The following is a 27,873-nucleotide window of genomic DNA, read 5'->3' as shown; positions in this document are numbered from 1 at the left end:
GTTGGACCTGGTGCTTAGGGACGTGGTGTAGTGGATGACATTGGTAGTAGGGTGATGGTTGGACCAGGTGGTCATGGTCCCTTCCTACCTTAATGATTCTGTGATTCTGTGATCTATTGGTATATTTTATTCTGTGTATAATGACTCCAGATAACTGTAAGCCTAGCACATACGGTGGTCTGGGCCCTCTTTTTAGAGTAGTTCTGCTATTTTTTACTCCAGTAGTGTACTTACAACCTCTAGTTTTTTGTTGTTTTTTTTATTTTGTTTTGTTTTTAAGCTTAGTAGTGAGATAATGTCTCTCATTTACTTGGAGAGACTATTCCAGAGGTTACTGCTCATAAGGTAGTACAGTGATGGGCACACATGAAAAGGCAGGGTAATACCGAGCAGATACATCTGTAGAAAGTTGTTGCAATATTTATTCTGTTCTCTTTCCACTCTCCTGCAGTCTAAACTCATGACTTGTTTGTATATATCAAATTTTTATTATTTTCTTTTATCCCTTCAGATACAGGGGTCATTGCTATATCTCCCACTCAAATCATTTCATGCTAGGCATTGCATCGCAGATGCTCCTGGGCAACCTGCTCTGGGTGTCCCTGCTTGAGCAGGGGGTTGGACCAGATGACCTCCAGAGGTCCCTGCCAACCTCAGCCAGTCTGCGATGCTGTGACATTTAATTTAATTAGTTGACTTTCCTTCCTTGAAAGTCTCATGTTAATCACTGCTGGCTGTTCACAAGTCTCCCCAGCCTGTCGGTAGTGTGTTGCTGATGGAGCACGAGAGGCCAAATGCTGAGCACGTAGCTGGAGCAGCGATGGTTGGGGTGAGGAGCAGGAGCCCCCCTTTGAGCCAGGATGGCTGTACTGTGTCTCAGAGAGCCTTCCCTGGCTAACAGTACCTCAGATTTGTAGCACTTAGCCTGCTGACTACAGCCACCTCCAGGTCTCTTCCAGCTTTATTGCTTTGTGAGTTTCTCCCAGGGGATTGCTACCACCCCGACCTGCCTTTCCTCAGCTGTAGCAGTATACGTCTTTCCAAGAGGAGCTTTGATTCCTCCAGCTCCTCCTCTTCTCCCCCTGCCTGCACAGACCCTGTGCAGGGTTTCCATTTCTTTTTATTTTATTTTTTTTTTCACTTATGTGACTCCACTGTGGTTGTAACTGTGCGTAGATGTTATTGTCCTTGTCTTCATTACATACTTCATTGCATTCATGAGGCAAAAGGTTACGAAGGTGTTGGTATGTGGAAAACACTCGGATCCCTAATTCTAATTTCTCTGCCATTTCCTTTCTTTCAGTCCCGTTTCTCTGACCAAACAGAGCCACATTTTTACTATTTCCAGCCTGCTGGGGGGGCACCAGGGTGAGGGCATGGTGATGGGGACACTTCTGGCGGTGAGGAGTGGGTGATAGAGGTGGTGAAGAAAAAAAAAGGGAGGCAGAAACTTCAAGCTGCACCTTCACTGCACCTCTTGCTCTGCTGAATGTGAAAACCCATCTGCTTCCAGCTGACCAGGTGGCAGCTACAGCCAAGTTACCTGCCTTCTTTCTGCTCTGAGACTTAAACTACTGTGCTTTCCCTACCAGTTTCTCTGCTATCATCTGTGCTTTTGTCATTGTAAGAGCAAACTGTGGCGATGATCTCCATCTAAGGCGTGTTTTGCTATCTGGAGGTGTCTCTCCGACAGAGAGAGCCTAAGGCAACTGTGCTCCTGGATTAGGTTCCTCTGGTAAGTGCCCAAAGCCAACTCACCCTAGCTGAAGTATGTACCCTTCTGAAGAACACCTTGCTGTTATTACTATTAGATTATGGCAAAGAATTCCTCTGTTCTGCTTCTAAAACACAATGAATCTGTCCCCCTCCAGGCATGCCCATTCCTCTCCCTCTAGAAATATTCATTAGTGGAAAAATTTGTTTATAGCTATTTTATTTCAATATGGTTTAATATTCCCCGTCCTCTCTGTCCAACAAAATAAATGTGTCGGTGTGATTTAGCGCAACAGTAACTGCTTTAATACCTTTTTGCTGAATCCTGCCCGTGCTGAGACACTACATCAGGTGCTTTCTTCAGCCCCTGTGTGTAGGGTATCTCTGCAGCCTGTCTAACAACCAGCCTTGGATGGATGGACTCACTGTCTGACAAACCTAGTGGCATGGTCCTGCTGTTGGGTAGCAAGGACAGTCACACTGGGACTCCAGACAAGGCCAAAACTTCTCAAAGGCTTAGGTAAGGTCTGGCATGCCTGCAAAATTAATTGGCCTGCACCGGGCATTCACCTGGCTCCTGACAAAGGGGATAAGTGACAGCAGAGGATGAAGAAGGGCCTGTGTTTGTTTTGCCATTGGCTGTGCCTTACTTTGGTAGAGGGAAGGAGTTTTTAATTTTGAGAAACTGCATTTCTGGATTTTGACAATTATTTTCATAGGCTATGTAGTTAGCAGGCATTTCCTATTCTTTTTGATGTGAAGAATACACCAAATCCTGGCCAGCACAGGACCCACTTCAAGAAAACTGGTATCATTTTAAATAAAATCCCATGCAGAAAAATAATTTCTTTTATCTTGACAGCTTGCCTCCACTGAAGTAGTTAATAGTTAAACTCACAGGAGCTTAGAGAAAGAGTCTTTATTTCAAAAAGATGTATTGCTTGAATGAGAATCAAGGAAAATCTTGTTGTCCTGCTCCATCAAATATGTGGGGACATAGATAGCACTGCACTAGTTCCTGAACCACACAAAAGTAAGCCAAATAGAATTTGCATGAGAATACATTTCTGTACAAGACTAATTTCTCTCTTTACATTTTAGCTAACACTCAGCATTATTCTGGCAAGTTGTGACTTAGTTTGCCACTGCAGACTGAGAAATTTTAAGTGTTGTGAAGGCCCTTTAAAATATTGGAGTAGAAAGATGCTTGCAAAACTGAGCAACTAATTACACTTTATGGAGTTTATTCTGCCTTCAAATGGTCATGTGTTACTGCCAATAAAAATAATGGGAATTATGTGCATACACTGATGAAAGAATGTACATGAATAGTTTATATTTCAGTCTATTGAAATGACAGACCTCTAATTTTTCTCATTGACTGAAAATAGGAGCTATAAAGACAGGAATAATTTTATATATATATTAATACTGCGAGCACATCTGTGAATTTTATTATCAAGCAAATGACCATGGAGAATGCCAGCTCTTACATTTTAGTAACTGGCAACATTCTGCTGTATTTTTTTGCCTTAAGATAGAATAAAATTGTAATTAACAATGTTTAACTGACCTAAACATCACTGTAAAATGTATATTGTTCAATAAAAATGTGATACACTTGCTGGTGTATGAAAGCAGGGCTTTTTAAAGCCTCGAGACTATTTAAAGGAATTTTGTGCATATGCCTTGTTTAGAAATTATTTTTTACAAAAAAAAAAGTGACAGCTAAGGGCACATATAGTACAAAAACTTTCAAAATTTGCTCTTCCAGAAGGAATGATGCTAATGTTCAAATGCTTCAAAGTACAAGAGCATTTGTTCTGGTCTGTAAGATGACAAAATTGGCTTCTTTTTTCAGGTTGTTGCAAGCACCTTCAATGCATTTATTACTTGTATGTTTTACTTTTGCTAAATTAACCCAACTTTTCCTCTGTTTTCGCTTCTGAAGTATACTAACATCACTGGCTAAATAAAGAATGGAAGCCTTTCTGTAGTGAAAACTTGCATGGACCAGAGCTGGTAGTGGGCTATCGCAACTCTGAATTACCTTTCATTCCTTTTCCAACAATAAAAAAATTATTTTATTTCACCATACCACAGAGCTAGTAGAGTTTAGTTCTTGTTTGTAGGACAAGCAAGAAGCAGGAAATAATGAATGAAATAAATATGTGCTGATATAAAACTGGAGTAGGGGAGATCAGAGTCTTTGTTGGTTTATGTTGCAGTATAATGAAAGAGTTGTATTCATTGCAGCCACACAACCACACTTTGTTCATCATTTAAGATTATTGCTTTCAATTAACAAAAAGCAATACTGTCCAGCTTTTATTTTTCCTTCTAATAAACCACGGCAGGCTTTCCATCCCTTTGGCTCATTCTCTTAAAGATATGAAAATCATGGAAGAAACTAATAACATAGATCATTGTCAGCGATTCATCATCTGGTTTAAACTTAGAGATAGATACATGAAAACAAAATAGTTCCTCTATTTGTGGTTTCTATACATTTTATATTTACTTAAATTATTATAATTTTATGACACATTATATTTCTTTTCGTGAACAGTCTGTGTGAAATTTTTCTCTTCCATGCCCCCGTCTTTCTGTTCAGTCCATCCCACCACTCCAAAAGAAAAACACAACAGTAATTATCTCATCTCCCAGTCTGCTAGAAGTAGCACAACAGCAATAAACTCATCTTTTAGCAGAAATCATGGTTGAGGCAGTAGTTCTGTAACAGTTCCATTGCCTGAGATACACGGAGAATTAATTCACTCAAAGCTGAAATTGTACATGTATATTCCTCAATGTGGCTTGGTTACCAAGGTCATCTGCAGCCTTTGCTTTTTGCATTGTCATTTGGAGCCACCTGCAGGCAGAGAATATAATTCTAGCAAAGAGGAAGGGGATTTTTGTCACACAATGTTTGGGTGGCTGCTGTGATTATGAACAAGTGCAAAAAAAAAAGGCATTTTAATCATAATTCTGTGATTCTGCATAAATGTTGATTTTTAACTTTGTTTTCTGTCTGACCATCTAGGCATGGACACAATATCTGTATCGCTAGAAGAAAATACTGGAAAAGAGGCTGTGATCTGCGAGAGTAAAGTCTGTTCTCACAGGTGAGTGAGAGCAGAGGGGAATCTGAGCTCCAAGTCGCCGCAGTGACACTCAGGACATGATCAGATAGACACTCAGGAGCAAACTACTTTAAAACAAAGAGAGGGAGGGTGGAAATCAATAAATGTTCAATGATTCGAGGGGCCAGGAGAAGAGAGATTTAGGTAGGTAATTTGGCATGTGCAGCGTGTCTGATAAAAAACAACAAAATAATTATAAAAATAAAAAAGGGGGGTGAGAGGGGGCACTACAAGAGACTGTGATGACTTGACACTAACTAGAATAAGAGAGATCTTTGTTTTACTTGCTCCAAGGCTGCAAAAAGGGAAAGGTGTCCCCAGTTACTTCCAAATGCCAAGCAGAGGCTTTATCTAGACTCTAGAAATTCAGTTCATTCATTTGCTAGTAATGATGCTGTCAACTTTGCCCGTTTCACGCTGCACTGATTCACATTTGCTAGAACCCACTGAAGTTATAAACGGCTTTCTATATTTACAACCCTTTTTAATTTGTTTTGACCACCCATGTTGATCAGTGTCCCTTTAACAAGCTTGGGAAGATTGGAGGTGACTATGTGAAATAACATTAACTCTAAATCAAAAGACACAGCACTTCAGTGAAATATAACATTATGAATAAATTAATTTCCTATCAGTGAACTTAAGTGTTTATCCATCATATTTTCTAAGTACTTCCCAGTCTTATTAATTTTTCTGAGTGGCAGTGTATCAAGTGCCTTCCTAAAGTACATTTGCATTATCTACTACATTTCTTTTCACCGGGTGCCACGGTAAGTCCAACTAAAAGAGACAGATTTATTTATTCTTTTAACCAACTCTTTGTAATGCTTTACATTTGCTTCTCTGAGGGTAATATGAACAAACCAGCAGAACTCCTGGCCATTTTCCCCATGGAGCCATGGAGGAAATGATCTTCTCCTTCTTTTCTACTGGCTATTCAGATGATAAAGGGGATCTTTTCCTCAGAAGTCTATTTTCCTCAGGTAGTGGAATTCACCCAAGAGTCATTTGTTTCAACCATCTGTCCCACTTCCCTCAGTGTTGACTCATCCTTAGCCTCCCCATGGTTAGCCCATCTATTACAGGCCCTGCTCTGAAATAGCCTAGGTTCTCTTTCTTTCCATGTGTATATAATATGTTGCCAAATTTGGGGCCAAGAAATGAGAAATAGGAACAAAACAGTGCTTTGCAGTAGCACAGACAGGAGGTGATTTGTGGTCCAGAGTCTCTTCTCTAAAGTGTCTGAGGTGAGCAGAGGGCCCAAAACCTTATAGGCTTTTATTCAAAAGGAAGCGCTACTGAAGGTATTCTGCACATATTAATTCTGCCTCCGATTTCACCAGTTCTGATGGTGTAAGTGGTTACTCTGAATTTACGCTGAGGTAGCACATGACATAAAATCTACAGGCAGTCACGAGAGAGAGTTTAACTTGACAGCAGCCACAAAAGTTTAGCGAGGCCCCGTTTCCCTTGTGAGGCAGTTCAGCAGTGGTAGTATTCATCTCAGCAGGGGCTGTCCATCAGCAGGTGCTGCTCACCTTGGTGAGACAAGGCTTTCAGTATAACTTCTAACACTGGTCAGATGAAAGTAGAAGCTAGCATTAATATTATTGATGTTATAGAAAGCCCTAAATGCTCAGGGTTGGTGCTCTGCTGAAATACGCAGGGACACAGCCTGCTCTTTGACAAGCCACAATATCAAAGGGTCAAGGGAACAACATCAGTGGTAGAATAAGACAAAGGAATAGCTAAAAGCAAGGTGAACTGAACCTGTTGTGGGTGAATGTATGTATTACATCCTTTGGGATCAATATTCAGACTTCAGCTGTCCTTTTTTCTTCTGTAAATTATGTAGCTGGAGGGGCCAGCTGTAAGGCAACGAAGCTAAATGGCATTAATAGTGAGATGAGTGGGGAACTCAAGGTGGACAGCAAGTAAAATCTGAGAGGACTATGTCCTCCTTTATAACTTGTCTGGCATGTGCCAAATAAAATGTAATATTGACAGATGTAAAGGAATACTTGCCAGAAATAAATACAAACAGAAAATGAACAGAACTGAGCTACAGGAGAAGGACTTTGAAAAAGACCTTGAAGAGACAACGGACCTTGCTCAGGAAATGGTCCAACAATAAGGGATGGCAATTTGAAAACCTAGGAGTCCTGAAATACAGAAACACACAGTGACATTTGATGAAATATTTCGAATGCTGTGCGTCTCCAACTCAGCCGCTGTGACTCAGAAGAGTAAACAAATAAAAAAGATGTCCAAATTTTCATCCTGACTTATACTGTGTTAAGCCTTGGCAGACAGATAGAGGCAGTTGGCTCAGCAGAAAATTGAAATATCCCTAGCACCTCTGTTATGTTGAGGAAAACTATATGGGGAATTTGTTTTACCTGTACTGTCACCATGAAGGATTCATGCCTTCTCATCAGCTGCCTTCTCCCTAACACAGTGACCACCACGGACACAAGAAGTGCTCACCTCAGATTATGAAATCTGATGTGGAGATAAATGTTTTGACTCCTGTTTCGTGCCACAGTGCCTGCATCTCATAGTACCAGTGTTTCATTTCAGCTCTAGGACATCACGGACTAGAAGCAGCTTGGTGGGCATCTGTCCAGTCTCAAAGTGGGGAGAGGGATCCCAAGCTGCACCACAATCAAAAGTTAGAACAGCAGCTGAAGACTTATCCCTGTGGAATTATAAAATCTATTGATTTCTCTTTTTCTGGCTTTCTACCTGTAAAATGCAATTGAATGTTTTGTAAAGCCAAGCCACTTCCTCTCTTAATCCTAGGGTTTAGCATCTTTTACTACGAGGAACTTTTTTCTTGTATCACAGAGCAGAGGGTCACCGTACAAAGCAGCTTCTTTGTAGGAGTAGCAGAGGTGAGCACAGGACTGCTGCTACCTCACTTTCCTTACTACAAGAATCCTGCCTAGATCATTGTGAGAATTTGCATTCCTCTAACCTGTTTACGCCATTTAAAAGTTAGATATCAGTCAAATTTCCTTTTGTAGTCAATGAACCAGACAACTAACTAAAACCAGAAGCCCAGGTTTTATTATATTGAAGTTAAGTTTCATCTGGGTTGAGGATGCTAATGGCAAATAGGTCTGATCTATGTCCTTCCTGAAATGAGAGAAAGATGAAAATCCATCTAGTAGAGCTTAGATCCAGGTAAAAATGGCAAATCTATTGCCAGCCTTGCATAACTCACTAGACAAGTTACTACTAATGGGAACCATCTTTAGGTAGAGAAAAACTGCTGGTTGGGCTCTGCTAGTGGAGACTTGTTTTAATGTGAAGTGTCTGTATTAACATTAACATGAATGAACATCGTTGTATCTGATGGGATCGTTAAAAATTACATACAGTGTCGCACAGTGGGACGATCTTAAATTCAACTCAGATTAATCCTCTTTGTCTTAGTAAAAAGCACAGACCGGAAAGTAACTTTTTCATAATACTGCATTGTAATGTTGTAATACAGACTACCACTTACTGTACTTCAGAGTCAGTGTCTTAAACACTAAAGCTACATAATCCTTTATTCCACAATAATTGTATAATACTAAATTAGATCTCATGAATATTAACTTCAAGACTAACAGAGTAAAGTTGAGGAAATTGGGAAATAAAATTAAGCAGAACTTCACGTCTGCTTTATCACTCATCAGACAATACAGATTCAGTATTTTTTATATGCAAAGAAGCAGAAGAAACATCTTTGTCGTTTGTCTTCAGTTTTGCAAATTAATGTTTTGGCAATCAAATTTTGTTAAGTCCTTTTTTTCTCATGATAGGGTAAAAACGTATGACTGTGGAGAAAAAACTGCTGGCTGGTTCTCTATGTTTCTTGGTCGTCCATGTCGCTTGATAAGACAATGTCCAGACAAGAAAAACAGCATGCAACATAAAAATACAAAAGGTTAGTTATCATTCCTAAAAAAAAAATGTGGTTCCTCAATTAGTAAATATGGAGTCACAATGAATTTAAAATTACCCTGATAAAGAGTGAAAGAGTCAAGCATTATTGACCTAGTAAGCTTCTAAGGGTTCATTTATACCCAAACTGTGCTTATGTGCTTTTTTAACGTTTGGTGAAAATGTACAAATACCTCAGTCTTTTTGTTTTATTTTTATCATAATTACAATGATTTTGTCTGAAAATTCAATGATAATTTTGAAAAATGGTCATGAAAAATCTATAAACAAATAATTTATTTTTATACTAAATTTCATTACAAAAGCAATCAAATTAAAGAACATTGAAAATCCATAGTTATTGCTGTTGTAAATTATTTTACAAAACTGTTAAAATCTCAGCTCTATCTTGTTTTCTGAATGCATTATATAATGATGATTTACAGTTCTGAGGAAATTCTTGGAGTCTTCCCTTAGTGTCTAAGACCAATGAAAAAAAAATTTAATGAGAAAGAATAAGAGGTCAAGGGAAAGATGAGGTGAAATTACTCGTATAATCTTCCTGATTTTTAACAATTATTTTATAATGTTGAATTGATCTTTCTTAGGTCCAACCTGTGCTACAAGCATCTCACTCTCTCTTGTGAATGAAGCACAGTACCTCCTGATAAATGTAGCAAGCATTCTGCAGCTGAAAGAACATATTTCTGCAAGGTAAGGTCCTTCTGCCTTCAACAGCCATCTTGGATTCCAGCGTCTTGCCAGAAGATACCGATGTAATTGTTTATCTAGAAAATGAGAGAGACTTCCTGAAAACTTGGGTTAAATGCCTAAATATAACCTGCCTGCCAGTCATCTTTATGAGAACTTAAACAAAATTCTTGTCAATTGATCTGGTGGTAGGAGACTGTCAGGAATCAACCAATTTCTGTTTGTGGGAAGAACACAGATAATAAGTTTTCCTCGACATAATCTATTAGATGAAAATTGAAGGTCTTCCTACTTACCGAAATATATTTTCCCCATGGAAGGGGTTCAGGTTAGAGCAAACACTCATAACAGAAATATTTTTAAACTATTTGCAGGACCATATTTATTTATTTATTTATTTATTTTATTTTGCATTACTAGTACCAAAGTGGGAGATACAGGCAACACATGAAACATTTGATTGGCACAAAGTTCAAAGATAAGGAACCCAATACTAACTAAATTTTCATAACCTGATCATATTGTTCTTTCTTGAACTGAGAACTGCCCTAAATTCCATAGAAAATCCTTCCACAGGGCCTCTATCATAGCTGTGCCCCCAACAACCCATGTGTTTTTTTATGAGCTCACGCTCCCCTTTTCTTGTCTCACCAAACTATCCTGCCTCTGCTTGGAAACACCTTCTCTCCTTTAGGTCACCCACCAAATATGTTGCCCTGCAATGAAACTCCTTTTCAGAGTTATTCATATATACATGTACATATATATAGCTGTAGGAAGATGGGTATATGGCTTTGGGGTTTAAAACCACTGACTGCATTAAGCACCACTACAGATCAACTTGAATTGCCTGAGGGTTTTCTTTCTTTAGGAAGAAGCAGTTGGGCAATTTCAGCATGTGACAGCAGTATCCTGGGAAAAATTTCTTTTTTTAACTACCTTTTCTCAGTGATAATTAATGCCTTCTTTTGAGGCTTGACTGTCTGGTTTACATCTCCTTGGCCAAACAATGATTGCAGGCATCCCTTACTCACAGTGGGCGTTTTCCATGGTGAGATCCAGTGAGAAGCCTGATATGGGATTTGAGTATAAAGAAAAAGTGAAGGGACCAGATGAAGCAGCAAGTGATGATGAAGGATGATGGGGAACTTTGAAATATACAACGTCAGATGATACACTGTTTTTGCACTTAATATCTTCCAGTGTTCCTCCCAGTACAACTTGGTTTGTAATTTCTTTGTTCTCAAAGAAAACTCCAGATGTGACTGGAGTTGCTCACTACCCACTCTGCAGCACAACTTGGAGAACTACTCCTTATTTTGCCATGCAGTGCTTTCTCAGAGTGCTGAGAAAATTAATTCAGCATCATACAATCATACAGGCATAGAATGGTTTGGGTTGGAAGGGACCTTAAGGTTCGTGTGGTTCCAACCCCCCTGCCACAGGCAGGGACACCTCCCACCAGACCAGGTTGCCCAAAGCCCCATCCAGCCTGGCCTTGAACACCTCCAGGGATGGGACATCCACAGCTTCTGTGGCCAACCTGTGCCAGTGCCCCACTACCCCCAGAGTAAAGAATTTCTTCCTAATATCTAATCTAATATCTAATTTATTATATACTGCATCATTGTTCTGAACTGCTACTGAATCACAGTGTACAAACTTCCAAAATGTTGAATTATGCAATAAACATTGAAGAATCTGCATGTAGTGGTCTTTATTAAATGGCTTTCTTTTTTAGAAAGTGTTAGTTATCTTCTTGGCATGTGCGTTTGGTTTTATTTAATGGAAAACTGCTAAGATTTATAGGACCCTTTCAATCTTCAGTTGAGTCTTAATAGTTTCTCTTTCTTAGCATCTTCTGTAGTTAGTAGAATTAATCTTCCCCTTTACATTTGGGTCTTGAGAGGTGATCTAAAACAGTAACAGCAATTTAATTAAAAATTAGAACGTAACATACTGATAGAGAACTACATGTGTAATGAGACACTCATCTCTGCTGTTGCCGTTATAGGCCACCCCCATGAAAATCCCCGTGGCCTGGCCTCATGCCCAAATGTTCTCAATACAAATACTCCCCTGAAGGTGAAAATAATCATTTTCAGGTTTGCCCGTTAAATATATGGAATGCTTTCTGCATTGCAGGGCCCACTGCTGTGGAAAATCCTAAGTACTCAAGCTAGCTTTGGCAAATAACATTGATTTTCGCAACAGATCCTTGTTGAGATTTGCAGGATGAAGGTGCCTCTATCCAACTGATTGATGTTTTAAGGGAGGGGAAATAATGCGTATTTACTCCGATAAATGCTGCCAAGTAGTTACAAGCAGTTCTGAGGGCTGGGGATAGGTGTGGGAGAGCGGAGTTATTTTGGAGGTGAGTAGGAGTGTGGGCACTTCAGACTCGGAGGAGCAGCAGCAAGGGCTGAAAGTAGAAACTAAAAGTAGTTTTTAGCAGCTGGTTCAGGGCATTTTGAGCCCAGATCTTTGGTTACTGGGGCTTTTGATGCCCCCATTAATACCAGCTTAGGTAGCTGATGCCCACATGTCACGAAATGCATTCAAAGCTCCCTCTGCGCAGCGCCCAAACTCCTTTCAGCCAGGTCTCAACACAGTACACAGCAAAGGCAGGAAGCAAAACAGTGGACCTGAATTTGTTCATCACTAACTGCTAGTTTCTTCCCTGCCACTTCCAGCATCAGCATAGTCTGCACTTTCCTTTGGCTCCTGTCTACTCCAATCGTGATAAGCATTGCCTCTGCCATGGATTGAGACATGCTTGTGGGATCTCTAGGGAAAACTTGGAGCCCTTCAGCTTCCCACCCCACTTTCTACCCCCAGGCTTCTGGGAGCCTTGTGAACAGCGAAAGCTTGTTGGAGCCAGGGTTGTGTGGTTTGCCTGAAAGTTGATTTATCCTTATGCACATTTGTCTGCTAAAGAAGATCATCCAGACTATTTAAAATAAAATCAAGCCTTTTTTTCACCTAACAGACCTATTCTGCCAAGACTGTTTGATGTGAACAGTTTTCCCTGTGCTTTGATTTTACATGTTTTTCCATATTTTAATTAAAACACAGATTTTAAACTTTTTGTCCTTTGGAAGTTGTTCACGTCCATCATAGCTAATGCAAAATGAATTGTTCTGCCCCACTTCAGAGAACCTCTCTTACGATTTTTAGGGCTGTCCTTTTTTATGGTACAGGTAGGATTCTCCTTTAGAAGGACAGCAGTGATGACAATTCAGAGGTGCAGCCAGTTTTCTGATATTTGTATGCAGTCTGCTCTTCTGTCTCCCTCATGTATGTCCTCAGCACTGACACAAATCTACACCCTGGCAGTTCAAATGCTTGTAAAGAGGTGGAGATATCTCCACGCAGAGATTAATTTTTTTCAAAACACCTGTCATTTGGTGCAATCTGTTGCAACCTAAAGGCAAATAATAATATAAGGAATACATTTCTCTCATAAAATACCTTACTGGCCTTTTTCACCTTCAGCATCTGTAATTTTTGTCCCTTTTGCTACTGCAGAATATGCAGAATATGCTTGTATTTGCTTTCTTTTTAGAAGCATTTAACCAATCAAATTTAAACCAGCTTTGTCAAAAGATCTTTTTATTTGTTACCATTAACCTTGCATATAACTAATAAGGAATTTTTCTCATATGCATTATCTATAATTGCCACTCCGCATGCTTTCCTGCCTACTTTACAGTTCCAGGTTACAGCCCTGAATAAACCACCTAGATCATTACAAATTCTAGTCAAATACCTTGTGCCTTTTTTATAGCCTTTGCAATAAAAATTGGTCCAAATTATTATGGAGATTCATCTGTTTGATGAATCCTATTAGCCACTAGCTTCTTACAGCACAAAAAACTAGTGCAGAACTAGTGCCGAACTCGTTAATAAAGCCTATTCTTTCTTTTCTGTTGTGAACTCTGTGGTACAGATTGGAAGAGCCATTGGAAATGGAGGAATTAATCCGGCGTTTCCGTGCCAACATTGTCATCAGTGCACCAGAGTCCTTTGAAGAAGAAGAATGGGCTGAGATTTCAATAGGTGCTCTGCGATTCCAGGTATGAACTTATCTCCCTCGTCCTAGCCCTACAGGATCTTGTCCTCTAGCACAAAGCATTTTGAACTTGGAGACAGAGCAATTTTTGTAAGGCTTTGACTGGAATATGGGTGGCACAGTGTGTGCAGATGCAATTTATGAAGTGTGTAAAAAAAACCTGGTGTAACCTGTGACAAACATGCTGCAATATAAGTGAGAGGTTTTGACATATTTATCCACCCTTTTTGTTATTTCATAATTCATAAAATTTCCCACCTCCATCCAACTGAGGTGAAAAATAATCACTGTTTTGAGGCTGAGTTTGCAGCAAATATTGAGCCAGCTTGTAACAAGAGAATATGAGCAGCTTTTAAGTGTGATAGTCCAAATGCAGTCTCAGATTGCTGCACATTAAGAAAATGATTGCCAAAAGCCTGGACATGAATACCAGTGAATGATCACTGTCTATTGCTCTCTGGTGTATGCATCCTAATCTCCATTCAGGACATGTTTCTTAGTCTAGCCTTAGGTAGGGCTGTTCCATACGTTATTCTTCATGTCATATATAACAACATAATGTGCTTTGTACTGTAAGGAAAATGCTATCAAGTCAAACTTTGTTGGCAAAGAAATTCTTTTTAGAAGAAGTTCAACAAAAGTTCCATGAAGAAGCAACACAAGAAACCAAAGGAAAAGATGAATATATGCATTACGTGTTGTATTGGATTTGTCTGGTCCTTAGCTAGGAGATGTGTACTTTTAAATGCATTGTCTAGGATGTGAAAGGGGTTTATTCATCGTTTACTTAGGGATGACAGTGAAAGGTGTGAATATGAGAAGTGTTAATGTCAGATCTAGAAGCCATGATAGAAATCACTCCTAATTGTTTCTGGTCAGCATATCCTAAGAAATGGAAAGGCCGTGTTTTCAGTAAGGGTAGAAATTATGACCCATCCTCTCTCTTCTTACACATACTTTGATCAGCAAGCTGAAATATGAGTTAAAGAAAAATGAGGAAAAATTCTGCAGGTAGGAGATAAGGAATACAGAAGACAAAACCCTTGATGTATATTTTGTTGGAGTCCAGAGTTGCAGTAGGGAGCTGAGTTGCAGCTCAGGATCCAGTTGTGGAATATACTGTAAAACTACAGTATATTCAGGATAAAACTGCTTTCCTGTTTCTGGCATTGAAATACCTTAGGAATGCAAGCCAAAAATAGAAAGGCTTATGCAACTTGCATTCTCGTTTCCAGTCTCTGCTATCCAGATACTGATGTTGTAACAGTAGAAATTACGTTAATGGTGCTTGATGCCAGGAAAACAATAGAAGATGCTGTTGAACAAAGAAAAGTAGGGGAAGATATTTCCTTCTTTTGTCTTGTTTTCCTTTTAATAAAATATTAAAGCAGTGGAAAATCATCTTCTGAAAAAGCTGAGCCAAATATACGGTTTTAATGGTTACAGTGAAGAGTTGTACAAACAGTTCTAGACGTACCTCAAAGAAATAAAACAGCACTTCAGAACAGCGTATAGAAATATTTGCAGTGTAAGGTTTAATTATTTGACCTATTTGAAATTATGACAAATTTTGCAACAGTAGAAAGTTTATATTGAGATATTTTAAAGAAGAGTTATTTTGTAAAATGTAGAGCTTTGCTAAAGGTGGGGATGCTGTAGCAAGCAAAACTGGAATTTGTCTTTTTTCTTCATTTTAATGCTTTAAAAGGTAAGAAAAAAATGTGGTTGTTTTTTTTTTTTCTTTTTTCCCCCTTTTAACCGACCCTATTTCAAACAAGAATTAACTTTAAGAACCATGCTTTGTATTATATATGGTGTTAAACTAGAGGATCTCATTATTCCTTCTGCTTATATAAACTTGTGGAAATTCACATTTTGCATTCTGATTATCTACAAGTGCAATGCCTATAAGAAAGAACATGGGATACGGTGCGTTTCAATTGCATGGAAAAACTGTTAACCAAGGCCTGTTAGTTTAGCTCCAAGAGAGTCCTCCTTTGGTTAAATCCTGAGGCCTTGGCTTAATTTTGTCTTCAGTTCTCCTTTGAGCAAGTAGCCCTGCCAGCCCACAAAGTTAAGCCATCAGGAAATATAAATATGTAAATGCTTGGTATTTCTCATATTCTGTTTCTGGGAAAGTTTTATTTAAAAAAAAAAAAAAAAAAAAAAAAGAACTAAAAATGCAGTGATAGCTTTGCAAGTGGACCCTTGGAAAATGTTCCTATGTTAGGGGAACAGGACTGACCTCTTATGTAATTAAAGCATTAAATAACATAAGAAAAATACGGAAAACATATTTTTTATGATATGCTAGTCAGAAGCTTGTACTGTTCCATGTTGTACTGTTTTGACATATAGCAGTGACCTTCTTTAACTGAAATTTCAGGTTGTGGGTCCGTGTAGCAGGTGTCAAATAATCTGCATTGATCAACAGTCTGGGGAGCGAAACAAAGAAGTTCTGCAGTCTCTGTCTGCTGCAAGAGGTAGAAAGGTCAGTAAGTTACTCAAAAATAGCTGTACAGAAAGATGTAGTGCATTGCATGCATAGAGAAATACCTGCTGAGAGAATATTTACAATTACATTTTTATGCTAATCATTACCATTTGTTTTTGCAGTCAAAAGAGGATGCACTTGCAACCCAGATATGATATCTTTTATTTCCGTAAAATGTTCAACACATTTTAAATTCAGCAATTGGCTATTAATATGAATTATTTTTTATTGTTCTTGCTATTGTTCGGTATGTACCACTTTACAATGTGTTTATTTTGGTCTTGGCAAACATGAGCCAATGTGTTGATGTCATTCAAGAAGAGAAATGTGCAGAAAAATCACCAAGCGCTTGTGATGACACAATTAGCTCCTAAGACTCAACCTTACTCTTGTTGAGAAAAACTACTTAGCAGGAAATGCAGAGCAGACATGAATATAGACAAAGTTGAGAGTAATTGATTAGGAAAGAGACTGGGGAATAGGTTTGAAACACGAGGCGTTGCTTTGGAGTCTTTCTGCTTGCTCAGGTCGCATTACTTCTTGGAACTGAGAGTACTCAGACGATGGCTAGACAGTTTGGCATCCTAAAAGCTTCACAAATCCCCTCAGAAGTATTTATTTAGCTGAAAATCCTTGCTCTGAATTCACTCTTTACTGTTAAGCTTCTCTTGTAAAAGTTCATCGGCCACTCCGGGCTCAGAAGCCTCGCCAATAACAGCCAAACACCAGAGACTGGGCACAGCACGGAGGCAGAGCAATAACAAACAGGTTGCAAATTGTTCACCCAAACAATGCACAACCAAGTTACAAATAATGCCCTCTTTGTTAAAAAAAAATAAAAAAATTAAAAAAAAAAATCAATTTGTCTCGGTGACTCATTAGGCAAACAAAGAGCTCCATTTCCAATGAGTGTTATCCTGGGGGAATAGCCCCGCTGGCTGGCTCCGTCTGGGAGCCAGCTGCCTGGTGCAGGGAGGGAGGCGAGCAGGCAGGGGCTGGCTGCCCAGGCACGGCTTCCTGCTGACCTGAGATGACTTGGGGTTGAACGGCAGGCTCTGGCATCCAGATTATCGCAGTACATGTGCGGTTGTGAGAGGAGCTTCTGGCCATGGTGGGTAGCCTGAGGACAAGAGCCTTCTCCAGGTAACGGGGCACTGCCGAGCATTTTCTGGGTAGGGGTGCTGCCCTGTTTCCACATGATGCATAGAGGGCTCTATGTGCTCGATTGTGACTTAAAGCCTCTGCAGAGGAACAGCAATCTGTATTTGGGGACCTTCTCAGGTGGCAAGGACCACTTCCCAGGAACACAGCTTCTCAGGAGAGGCAAAGCATCTCCTGCATGCTTCCCACAGCAAGAAAAAAAAAAAAGAGCTTCTCTTTGGTTTTGATTAACCTTGGCAATGCAAAGGCTTTCTTGATATGAACACTCGTAGGACCATGTGACTCATTCCTACAGAATTAAGGCAGAGAGAGCCATCCAGCCTCTTGAGAACCTGGCGTCAGATAAAAGGAGCAGGGCAAGGCAAGGCGCTGCAGAGCACAGTGCTGCTATTCACAGCAGGGGAGTGCTTTGCCTCCCTCAGCTGTGCAAAGATACTCATGCTGCAGAGAACAGGGCCTTCAGCTCTTTTATTTTTCCCAACCTTCAGCCAAAGATTACTCTCAGCGTTGCTGGCAGAAGGAGCCTTTTGAGCATGCCCTGCTCTGCATAGGGCCAAGTCTTCTGGTAAGCTCAACAGCCAAAAGAGATAATTTGAACTGATAGCTCGCCTGAGTCGGTCTGTGAAGACCTCGCAGCCCCTTCCTCCTGCAAGTCATCTGTGGGGTGATGGTCACCAGCTGCTTATCAGTGAGTAGCACCTGAGGGCTTTGGCATCTTCAGTGTGCTCAGTGGTCCTGGCAGAGGACACTCATCCAAACCTTCCACAGCAAGGAGGGGGAAGCAACACCAAGTTCATGTGGCTGTGCTAAATTGCGGAGCTAATCCTCTGGTGACTCATGTCTGTAGCATGTGCTTTTCTGGTGAGGAGTCATCTAATAGACATCACTTTATTATTTTTATCGAACACAGATTCGGTGAAGGAATCTAGCTGTGTTTGTTCCCAGCTGTCAGCAACACAATTTGAAGTACAACAAATGCAGCAAATATGATTTAAGCTAATTTCCCAGTACAAGGGGAACTGATATTTTTGAAAGGCCATTGTTGTTGCTCAATTTGCAAAACATTAAAGACACCGCACGTGTGAATGGCCAGCAAATCCTGCATGCCAGATGTCAATATTTAACATTTTGTTTTATTTTTTTCCAAGAATACCAACCCAGAGTAATGTATTGTACTCTGTCAAGCTGGTAGCCCTAACTAAAGCACTGCCAATGAACTTCAATAATGATCAATAAAGTAAGGCTTGTAAGAGGAGGTTCAATATTTATTTCTGAAATCATATTTTTCTCCATTCCTCCGAGACTCTGAGAACCTGTTGCTCCAAGCTGAAAGACTGAGGCTTTGAATACGTGGATTACTACTGAAAGCCAGGACCAGCTACTGTAATTAGCCACACAAGCAATTTGCATGTTTCCCTATAAATGTACGGAAGGATAATGAAGCCCAGCCAGCTACTTTTTATGAAACCTTTTTTTCACATTGTTTGAAATAAAATGCAAACATCTCTACAAAGCGAACTTCAGTTCTACTGCCACAAGTTCTGAAAAAGTACTCATTAAGAATTCCTTCTGTAATTTTTGACTGAAAAGGAAAAAATGAGCTCTCCTTCTGTGACAGAGCTCTCTGTGGCTGCAGAAGGCTACAAAAGACTAGATAACTACATTAAGCAAATAGCATAAAAATAGCCACATGCTGTTCCCCATGCGTCACCACCTGATGCAAAAGGCACAGGGACAGGAAGGAGGGAACACTGAATTCTTGCCCATCTTCTGGGCTTTGCAGATGCAGTTTAACACTAACAATAGCGGAAGCCCTGTGGTGGATTTGCAGCAGTGCTATGAGCTGGGACTTGCTGTCAAGGTAGCAAAGGGAATTGCATTAGCAGCCTGCCCCGGCAGCCTGTATGCATGGAATGTATGGATAGCGGTACATCAAGGGAAATCCATTGTGTTTGCACATGCCCTTCTGCACTGAAAAGGTTTGTGTTTTTTTCCTGTGGGCTGTTGATCCTCTTTTATGTCTCTCATTGTGCCTGGGAGAGCTCCCTTTCCTGCGGAATTAGACGCCACGCCTTTGGACTGCTTAGTGAAACGTTAGCAAGGATAGCAAATGACTTCTCTTATCTGATGCATCATTATCATCATTTTCATAGTAATGCAGGGCTTTACACTGTGCACTGCTTTTCATCCAAAGATCTGGAACACTTGCAAACAGTGACTGGTGTAATTAATAGACCTCTGAAATAATACGCTTCTTTTCTTGTTCGTGTGCAAAGTGGGAAATACGTTTCTTTAAGGTAGAGAGCAAAGGAAAATCAGTTCTTAATAAAACACTCTGCTGTCCAGACATTTTCAACAAAACGTTTGGGGCTTTTTGACATCAAGTTAAAACTTTTCTTTCTTTCCAATATGAAAAATTAACATATTAAAAGCAAGTGCTTCCACTACCCTATTTTCAGAGAATCACAGAAGTATTAAGGTTGGAAAAGACCTCCAAGATCATCTGGTCCAATCATCCCCCTACCACCACTGTCACCCACTAAACCGTGTCCCTAAGCACCACATCCAGCACCACCCCGGGGACGGTGACTCCACCACCTCCCTGGGCAACCTGTTCCAATGCCTGACTGCTCTTTCTGAGAAGAAATGTCTCCTCATTTCCAACCTGAACCTCCTCTGGCTCAACTTGAGGCCATTCCTTCTAGTCCTATCACTAGTTATCTGTGAGAAGAGGCCGACCCCCAGCTCCCCACAATCTCCCTTCAAATAGTTAAAGAGAGCTTAACTGACTTATTTTGTAAGCCTTTACTGATAAGTTTTGGTGCAATCAGAGCTAATAAAACATCCTTGCATTAAAAAGAAATAAAATCACGCAGCTTTAATAATTGCATCTTCCAAACCTTCGCATGGGAGGGAGGTTATGTTATAAGAATAAAGAGAGCAGGTGAATTTATCTGTTGATAGAAAGCAGCTGTGCTACATCCAGGGGCACAATCTAGAGCTCCTCTACCCAAAGCCAAGTGTTAGCATGCAGTGTTGTTTGTGTGCTTGTTACACATTCTAGCAGGGCACTTTCCCTACCAAGTGCAAGTTTGAATTAACCAACTGTTTAGGAGCAGTATCTTAAAGGCTTCTCATCTTAAAGGCCTTTGTCAAGTGTAGCACCTCCCATTTCTGTCTAACAAAAGGAGACAGGGTACCCAGGATGTTCCTCTGCCAGTAAACATCCAAGTGCATATTGCTGTTGGTCCAGTAAAAATATTTGAAACAACATGCAGGAATGACAGCATTTTATAGCTCCTCCTTTCAGTGAGTGTGATGACTATCGTGTGATTCACTGTTGGCAAGAGTAGGTACGTTTCATCCTTTTATCCCAGCAGTGAATGTTGTAGTTTTACTGATCAAGAAGCTTTGCGTGAAGTTTGAGAGTGATAGGAAGAGTCCCTGCTGCCACCTGTGTCACAATCCAGCCCTTTGCTCTGCTCTGGGTGTGCTCTGGAGAGTTTATATGCCAAATAAAATGCCCTTGAAGTTGGGAAAGGGTAGCAACAGCAGAAGGAGATTATGCAGTTCATTGTAATGACTCTGCAGGCTGTAATCGCTGTGTCTGAAAGCCTCATTTTTCAACACTGAAATGTGAGAAGGGACAATTTTCCACATTTTGTCATTCTCTTGAAACAGAGTCAGAATGACAGGATGTGCAGCTTTTGTGGTTGTTTGGGGGTATTTTTGCTGAGTCAATATTTGTAATTACTAGAAAAGCAAGGAAATTTACTTAAAAGATACTAAATCCATTTCTGGTAATCACAAGCAAATTTCTGGTCATTCAGAAGGCCAAGATGTCAGCAATGAAAGTGATTTTACAGGAAAACACTCATCCAAACAGGCATTAATACCGAAATATGTATACCATCAATATAATATCACCTTGAAAACTCCTTAGTCATCATCCAGGCTCAGAACTCAAAAAAATACTGAGACCTAGATGCCCAGTCAGAGTAGAGAAATAATTGCAATATTTTAATGCATTAAAATAGTATTTAAGAACTCCTGCAAATAAGATACACTCACACACACCTTTTCTTAAATAATCATGGGGGGTTTAAAGTGCTTTAAGAAAAAAAAACGTGGCTGAATGATTCAGAGCAATAGAAATAAGGTAAATTAAATTATCCATACTGAACAATCTGCCTAGATTTATGTTAGTCTTTTTAAGGTAAGTCAAGTTGTCAATACAGTGAATATACGTTAAAAATTTTCACGTATCAAATTAGTTGACTAACACAGATGAGTTACAAAATTCCTTCCTGTGTGAAGTATGGGGTAGCGTGGACTAATATTCATTTTATAATACTTGTTTTATGATTGCCTGTTTTTTTTAAACAATTAAATTATGGCAACTGTCATTTTTACATTAGGGTGCAGGAATTAAATGCAGGATATTAATTTCAAGGCTGAAAAAGACGTTATTTATGCCAGTGGAGAAACCACCGCATATCAACAAATAAGAGAAAAACAAGAAAAGGGTATTAATATTATGTACTCTCATATTTTAAATGAAGCAGTTACTGACTTACCATTTTGCTATTATGGTTTATCCAGTGCAGTCACTGTGCTAGTGGATTGGGATCCTGCTGCACTGAGGTCACTCCACAGCATTTCATACTCGAACACTCACCAGAAGGATCTACCCCACTACATCCACTGGTGTTGGCACCACTGTGGTCACTGGTACCCAAAAAGTATCATTAGTAGGACAGGCCTGATCAGGTCCATTTAGGTGGAATGCCTGTGAGATGAAGAAATAACAGAAACAACCAAAAAGATTTACTTTTCACTATTTTTTTTACGATTTTTCATTGTAATGTTTAGAATTACAAATGAAAGAGAAAGACCCCAGTTCAGAGCCATACTGGGGCAATGTTTGGATAGATCTCTGCTTTATGGCATCGCAGTTGCTTGAGAGTAGGTCTCAGCCTTAAATCTTGCTAATTCTTTGAAGACTAAAAGCTGTTTCATGTTACCTCATTACTGTATTTTTATATAATTATATAGTGCAGGAATTTGAGTAAACATCCTGCATTTTAAGCCTATCAAACATGCTCCCTTAAATTCAACCAATACATTTGGTTACTTTTAATTTATTGCAATTCCTTTAGTATATTTTTCTAAACCTGCTGTAAATGTAATTCCCTCTGTTTAAGGATCATTGATCTGAACAATGGCAAAAAATGTCATCAGGAAATGGAGAAGGAGTGCAGAGTTTTATTTAAAAAATGTGTTTGTTCAGACATACCAAATGAATTACATTTGCTTATTTATTTATATTACGCTTTCAAATGACTGTTCATTTGTAGCCTATGAAAATCAAATACTTTTTATTGAAATTGTAAAAAATTGACAAGAAAACTAATGTTGGCTTTCCAAGTCCTTCGGTTTGAAGAGCAAAGACATTCTGAAGTATAAAATTCAATTACCAATTTAACATGGTCTTCAGTGTTAGTTTATTTCTTTCTTAAGTATTTTTTTAAGCTAACTGTTTTCTGATTGCTTGGAAAATATTATCCTAAGGTTGCAAATCTGTTTCTTGCTGCACGTTTCTATGTTCTCCACAGGTGGAAAATAAAACCACAGAAGCACGCCAGTGTTTAATGTGACATTTCCACATCACACCCAGCTGTTCGTAGCTGTAACTGTAATGTCTAATGTCCTTAAAATTAATACCATACATGGGAGTGCAGACACTCAGACCAGATTTTCAGTGCCTCTGAGCATTTATATAGTAGGTGAAGTGGTTATCCTCCTTCTTGTTTCTTTATTATCCAGTAATACAAGGACATATCTAAGTATTTGTTATATTTACATAGGCTGGCTTCATCGCTAATGACAGATAACAAGCGTTAATTATAATAAAACAAACTTTCTGAATATTTTCTGTAAAATACACTAAGATATTAATCACACAGAATCACAGAATTTCTAGGTTGGAAGAGACCTCAAGATCATCGAGTCCAACCTCTGACATAACACTAACAGTCCTCCACTAAACCATATCCCTAAGCTCTACATCTAAACGTCTTTTAAAGACCTCCAGGGATGGTGACTCTACCACTTCCCTGGGCAGACTGTTCCAATGTCTAACAACCCTTTCGGTAAAGAAGTTCTTCCTAACATCCAACCTAAACCTCCCCTGGCATATGAAGGGAAATTCACCAAGGCTAGACAGTACAAAGTTCTGTTAAGAAAGCAAACAAATCATGGTAGAAGACACAAGACTTTTCCTCACTGTTTGAACATACATGCATGCTGATGCTGCCTAGCCTTTATTTGTGGAAATGTATTAACCGTATTTGTCAAGAAGCCAGAAGAGTCATTAAATGACAAGACTGTGAGCGAGTGTAAATTACATATATGATACTGTGGAACTCATGATGAAATACTCTGTTATTTATCCACTTACTTAAGGTATTCTTCTTAAATAGCACGGGGTTAGCTCTTGTTTACCAGTCTATTATAGTTAATTAGTTAAAATGTTCTTAATTACATTGAGATCACACATACATCCTTATTCTTAAAGCAATATTGTTTTTCTAAGCATATCTGAGTTGTGAGATCCTCCATAGATCTGATTACTTTACCATGAGTAGCATCTCAATGAATATTTTGTTTTGTGTTGTTTGTTTTTTTTTTTTTCAGACAAACTTTGGCGTGTACCTGATGAACCAGCCTTTGTGCTCGTCCTTTCCAGATACATTATCTGTTGGGTCTCAAGTACTTCCAGTGTTGAAGGAGAATACAGAAATTCAACGCCCAACATCCAGTGAAGAAAAATGTTCAGGATAAAAGATGAGACTTACATGCAACTCTAGGAAGAAGTCAGTAGTCAGTTATTCAAAAAGAAAAAAATCTTCCGCTCATTTGCTTCAGCTTTGAGTTTTTTAATTTTCTGTTTGCAGTAAACGTTATCAGATGGCAGTACCCTTGATAATTACACCTCACCTACATGTTTTTGCTTGCGATTAAGTTACAGCAACCATAACTCTTATTTTGTTCAATTGCTTCAGGATGCAACAGGTTTGATCAAGTTTTACTAGTGGATGACTCCCAAAACAAGCCCAGCGTTGTTGTCAGAAACCCACATCTCAATGAAGGAAAGTAAACATAACAATGAACTACTTCCTTATGCTGCTTTGTTAAAACCACATTTGGAAGAGAGGATGCAGGACGTGCTTTAGAAACAACGTAGGTGGGAACGGGATAGTGGAAGAGTGGCAGTCCTTTCAGCTTTTCAAAAGTGAAGCTGCAGGTGACGTACAGACAGTCTGAAGCACAGAAGAGTGCGTTGGCATTGGAAAATATGTGTCATCATCTTGGGAAAAGGTGTCTGAGGATGCCAAAAAGACACAAAGATCAATGAAGATTCAGTATGCCTTTACAAAAAGATGTTCCTATGAAGCAATTTCATCCATTTGTTCTCGACATCTTTTTCTCATTCCCACTTGCCACTTTTTTATCTGATCCGTTTTATGTGATGACTTCCCACACATGTTTCCGTACGTATTTGAGACTGTTGACATATTATTTCTAATTAGAGATTTCTCAACTAATCCAGTCATGATTTCTATACAAACTTTGCTTATGCTCAGCAATCTCAAATGGCCAAGATGTTGAAACATCCACTTGAGGGAATTCTTGAAAGTCTGAATGCTCCTCCATCCTGAAAAGGTCAAAGCATTCTTTTTTCTTACTCATTGTGGTAGTTCCTAAGCAATTGATAATGCCTTCTTGGAAGGCTTTTAAGTTCTTGACTGCCCTAAATGACTCATGCTTTCTGATTGTCTGAAATCTAGGACTTAACTGATATGTGAATTCTTGCAAAAATAAGTAAATAAATAAAGCCACACAATGAGAGAGAGAGAAAGAGGGAGAGAGGAAGAGAGAGAGAGGGAGGAAGAAAGAAAAAGAAGCCTTGAGAAGGCAATATAAAACAAGATTGAACGTACTGTGGCCAGGTGTTTTATGACTGCCAGCATGTGTTCAACCAGCCACAGGGCAATTTCATACTTCCAGGAAGTCCTCCTGGAAAAGGAAATTCTTCTAGATTGGCTGCTTTATTGCCAATTGGGAAGGGAAATTTTGACCCCATTAAAAGCACTGTCTGAACTCTCTCATCCAGCATGATTTAGGCCTTCCTTGGAGTAGTTTTGGCTCAAACTGTGTGAAAGTGCTTCTGGCTGAATCAATGCTTGAGTCTTTGAGCGTAGCCCTCGAGGGGAGCAGGCAGCTTTGTGAAAGAATTGGTCAAACAGTCCTTCTGAAAAGGGAGTGATTACCCCAGAGCAGCATACAGTGGGAAAAGGGAAGTGCATCACCTGGTGTGTGAATCAGAATTCAGCAGATAGGTAGTCTTTTCTTTCCTTTCTCTTTTTTTGTTCTTTTGAAGAACTGGTTTTACTCACTTCAGCTGGAACAGACTGTTATTAGTCTCTCAGCAGAGCTTTGTAATGGAAATAAGGAGAGACACTATCTGTTTCTTACAACCTGCCATAAAATACGTGGATAGGGAGAGGTGTTTTATATGTATGTAAACTGAGGATCAGGTTTTTGAGGATTTTGTGAGTTGTATCTTCCACTTCAGAGCACAAGCAATGCTCCTTGATGTCTGCTTTGAAAGCCAGCGGTTTTATCTGTCTAATAGTCAATTATCTGATGTTGTAATGAGCAGGCTTTTTGGAAGCTTGAAAAGCAGTTTCCTGGTTTCTACATCTCTTTTGCTGTTTCACTCTTTGCCTTTCTGTTATGCAGAACATTGCTTTGTTGGATAGAAAGCCAGCACAGTGCTGGCAAATTTAATATGAAGAGACCTGCTGTATGCTGACCTTCAGGTGATCTCTGGCACTTTACTCTGTCCTCTTCACCTCACCAGTATGTCATTTGTTTAAAATGGCACAGAAGTTAGAAGAGGAAATTGAAAGCAAACCTCAGCAAGCTCTGTTTTGCTTGTTATTGGATTTACTGGCAAATAAGTCACTTTGATACACAGTGGCTTGACAAATACTGTTTGTAAATAGCCTTAATGCAATGTATGATAACTAAGGATGAGAGGATTTGAACTTTAAAAATGTCATGCTTGGTCATTCTGGCCTATTATTTACAGGCAATTACACTTTCTCTCTCCTGTGGCCTAGTAATATTGCATCAAGAACAATTTTGTCATTTTACAGGGGGGGGAAAACAGTTTCTCTGATGTACGAACACTCTCATTAGTATATTCTGTGCATTTCTCACAAGGAACATCTTTGCACTGTAGTGATAGGAAATGTCACAATGCTTCAGATTGATGGAAGAGACGCAAGGATTCTTTCATCTCAACAAAGAATAATATTTCCCTTATAGTAAGTGGAGTGTCACCACCAGTACTGAGATGTCTTCCCATCAGTGAAGACAGATTCTTCTCAATGCCAATACTTTGTGGAAAATCTTGAAGTAGGAGGATTCATGCTTAAACATCACGCACTGTAAGTTTTGTAGAAAGAACATCCTTCCCATAATGTGATAAAAAATTCAAAGAATTGAGAAACTGAGCATAATACAAACTGAGGTATGGCATGAGCGAAAAGGACATAAAAACTTCAAAACACCATGTATATTATGTAGAAAGATTAAGTGCTTTATTAAGGGGTCACTTCTCAATGTTCTGAGTATATAGAAAAAATACAATTTCATATGACTGCAGACTCTTTCATCTAAGTACTCTCATTGCGGCAAAATTAAATCTTTGGACTAATTACAGATATATATTTACTTTCTATGGATAAAAAATGTATTTAATACAGCATTTCCAGACTGCTGTGTGTAGAAAGTCCTCTACATATTTGAAAACTAAGTCTATATTTCCTTACGATAAATTATTCAGACACATTCCATTTTCTGTGAGACTTAACTCCTTCTCAAATCTCGAGGCAAAAATTATGATTATTACAAGCTCTAGTAATAGCCAAGAGGCTGGAATCACAGAACATAAATCCGCATTTTTAGGAGAAGCCTCTGAACTGTGTTCACTGATATGACTAAGATAATTCAGACACATTGCATTTATACATTTTCAGTGGCATCTTTCAAAATGTGGTCAAAAATTTTGGCCATTTTTCTGTCCAAATCATGTACAAATCAAAAGGAAAGACTGCATAATAACTTGATTGTTGTTCATAAGTTATGGAAATTATGCTATGCGTTTCTTCTTCAGTCTCTTTTTTAACTTTCTTGGAAATGAGGTCAATAAAATACATATTGGGCTCGACATGCCTAGTGGTGGTGTTTGCATTCTTGAACTTCGAGCTCGGGAGATGCTAAGTTCTGCTTTGAGGCATTGCTGGGCTCACTGGGCGAGCCTGTGGCTGACTGGCAGGATGTCTCATCGCTGCTGGGATTCACAGGTGAGGTGTTCCTGCAGCTACCGCGCTGACAGCTGCTGCCGAGTCAGCATGCCAATCAGTTGCATACTCGGTTCAGGCCCTGCACATAATGCAGTAATAATCACTGGTTTCCTGTAAAATCTTTCCAGGGACACTCCCGCTGGAGCCACCTCTGATATCCAGAGGTTAGAGGTCGGAGCCTTCACCAAAGGTGTTAGAGAAGAGCGCGCC

At 39.4% G+C, this 27,873-nt stretch overlaps 1 protein-coding gene across 8 annotated transcripts in view; it reads left to right on the top strand.

Annotated features, from left to right (window-relative positions):
• Window positions 1–27,527, top strand: part of MOCOS (molybdenum cofactor sulfurase) — a 271,527-nt gene extending 244,000 nt beyond the window's left edge. For all 8 annotated transcript variants that reach the window (XM_068671172.1, XM_068671171.1, XM_068671165.1 and 5 more), the window contains 6 exons: window positions 4,757–4,838; window positions 8,669–8,793; window positions 9,398–9,503; window positions 13,450–13,576; window positions 15,959–16,063; window positions 23,924–27,527. In XM_068671172.1, the coding sequence (XP_068527273.1) occupies window positions 4,757–4,838; window positions 8,669–8,793; window positions 9,398–9,503; window positions 13,450–13,576; window positions 15,959–16,063; window positions 23,924–24,070 (692 nt within the window). In that variant the 3' untranslated portion in view covers window positions 24,071–27,527. The remainder of the gene's footprint in view (window positions 1–4,756; window positions 4,839–8,668; window positions 8,794–9,397; window positions 9,504–13,449; window positions 13,577–15,958; window positions 16,064–23,923) is intronic.
• The last annotated feature ends 346 nt before the right edge of the window (window positions 27,528–27,873 follow it).

Source organism: Anas acuta, chromosome 2 (genome assembly GCF_963932015.1).
Source record: "Anas acuta chromosome 2, bAnaAcu1.1, whole genome shotgun sequence".
NCBI classification, from domain to species: domain Eukaryota; kingdom Metazoa; phylum Chordata; class Aves; order Anseriformes; family Anatidae; genus Anas; species Anas acuta.
This window is presented reverse-complemented; position numbering and strand designations above follow the sequence as displayed.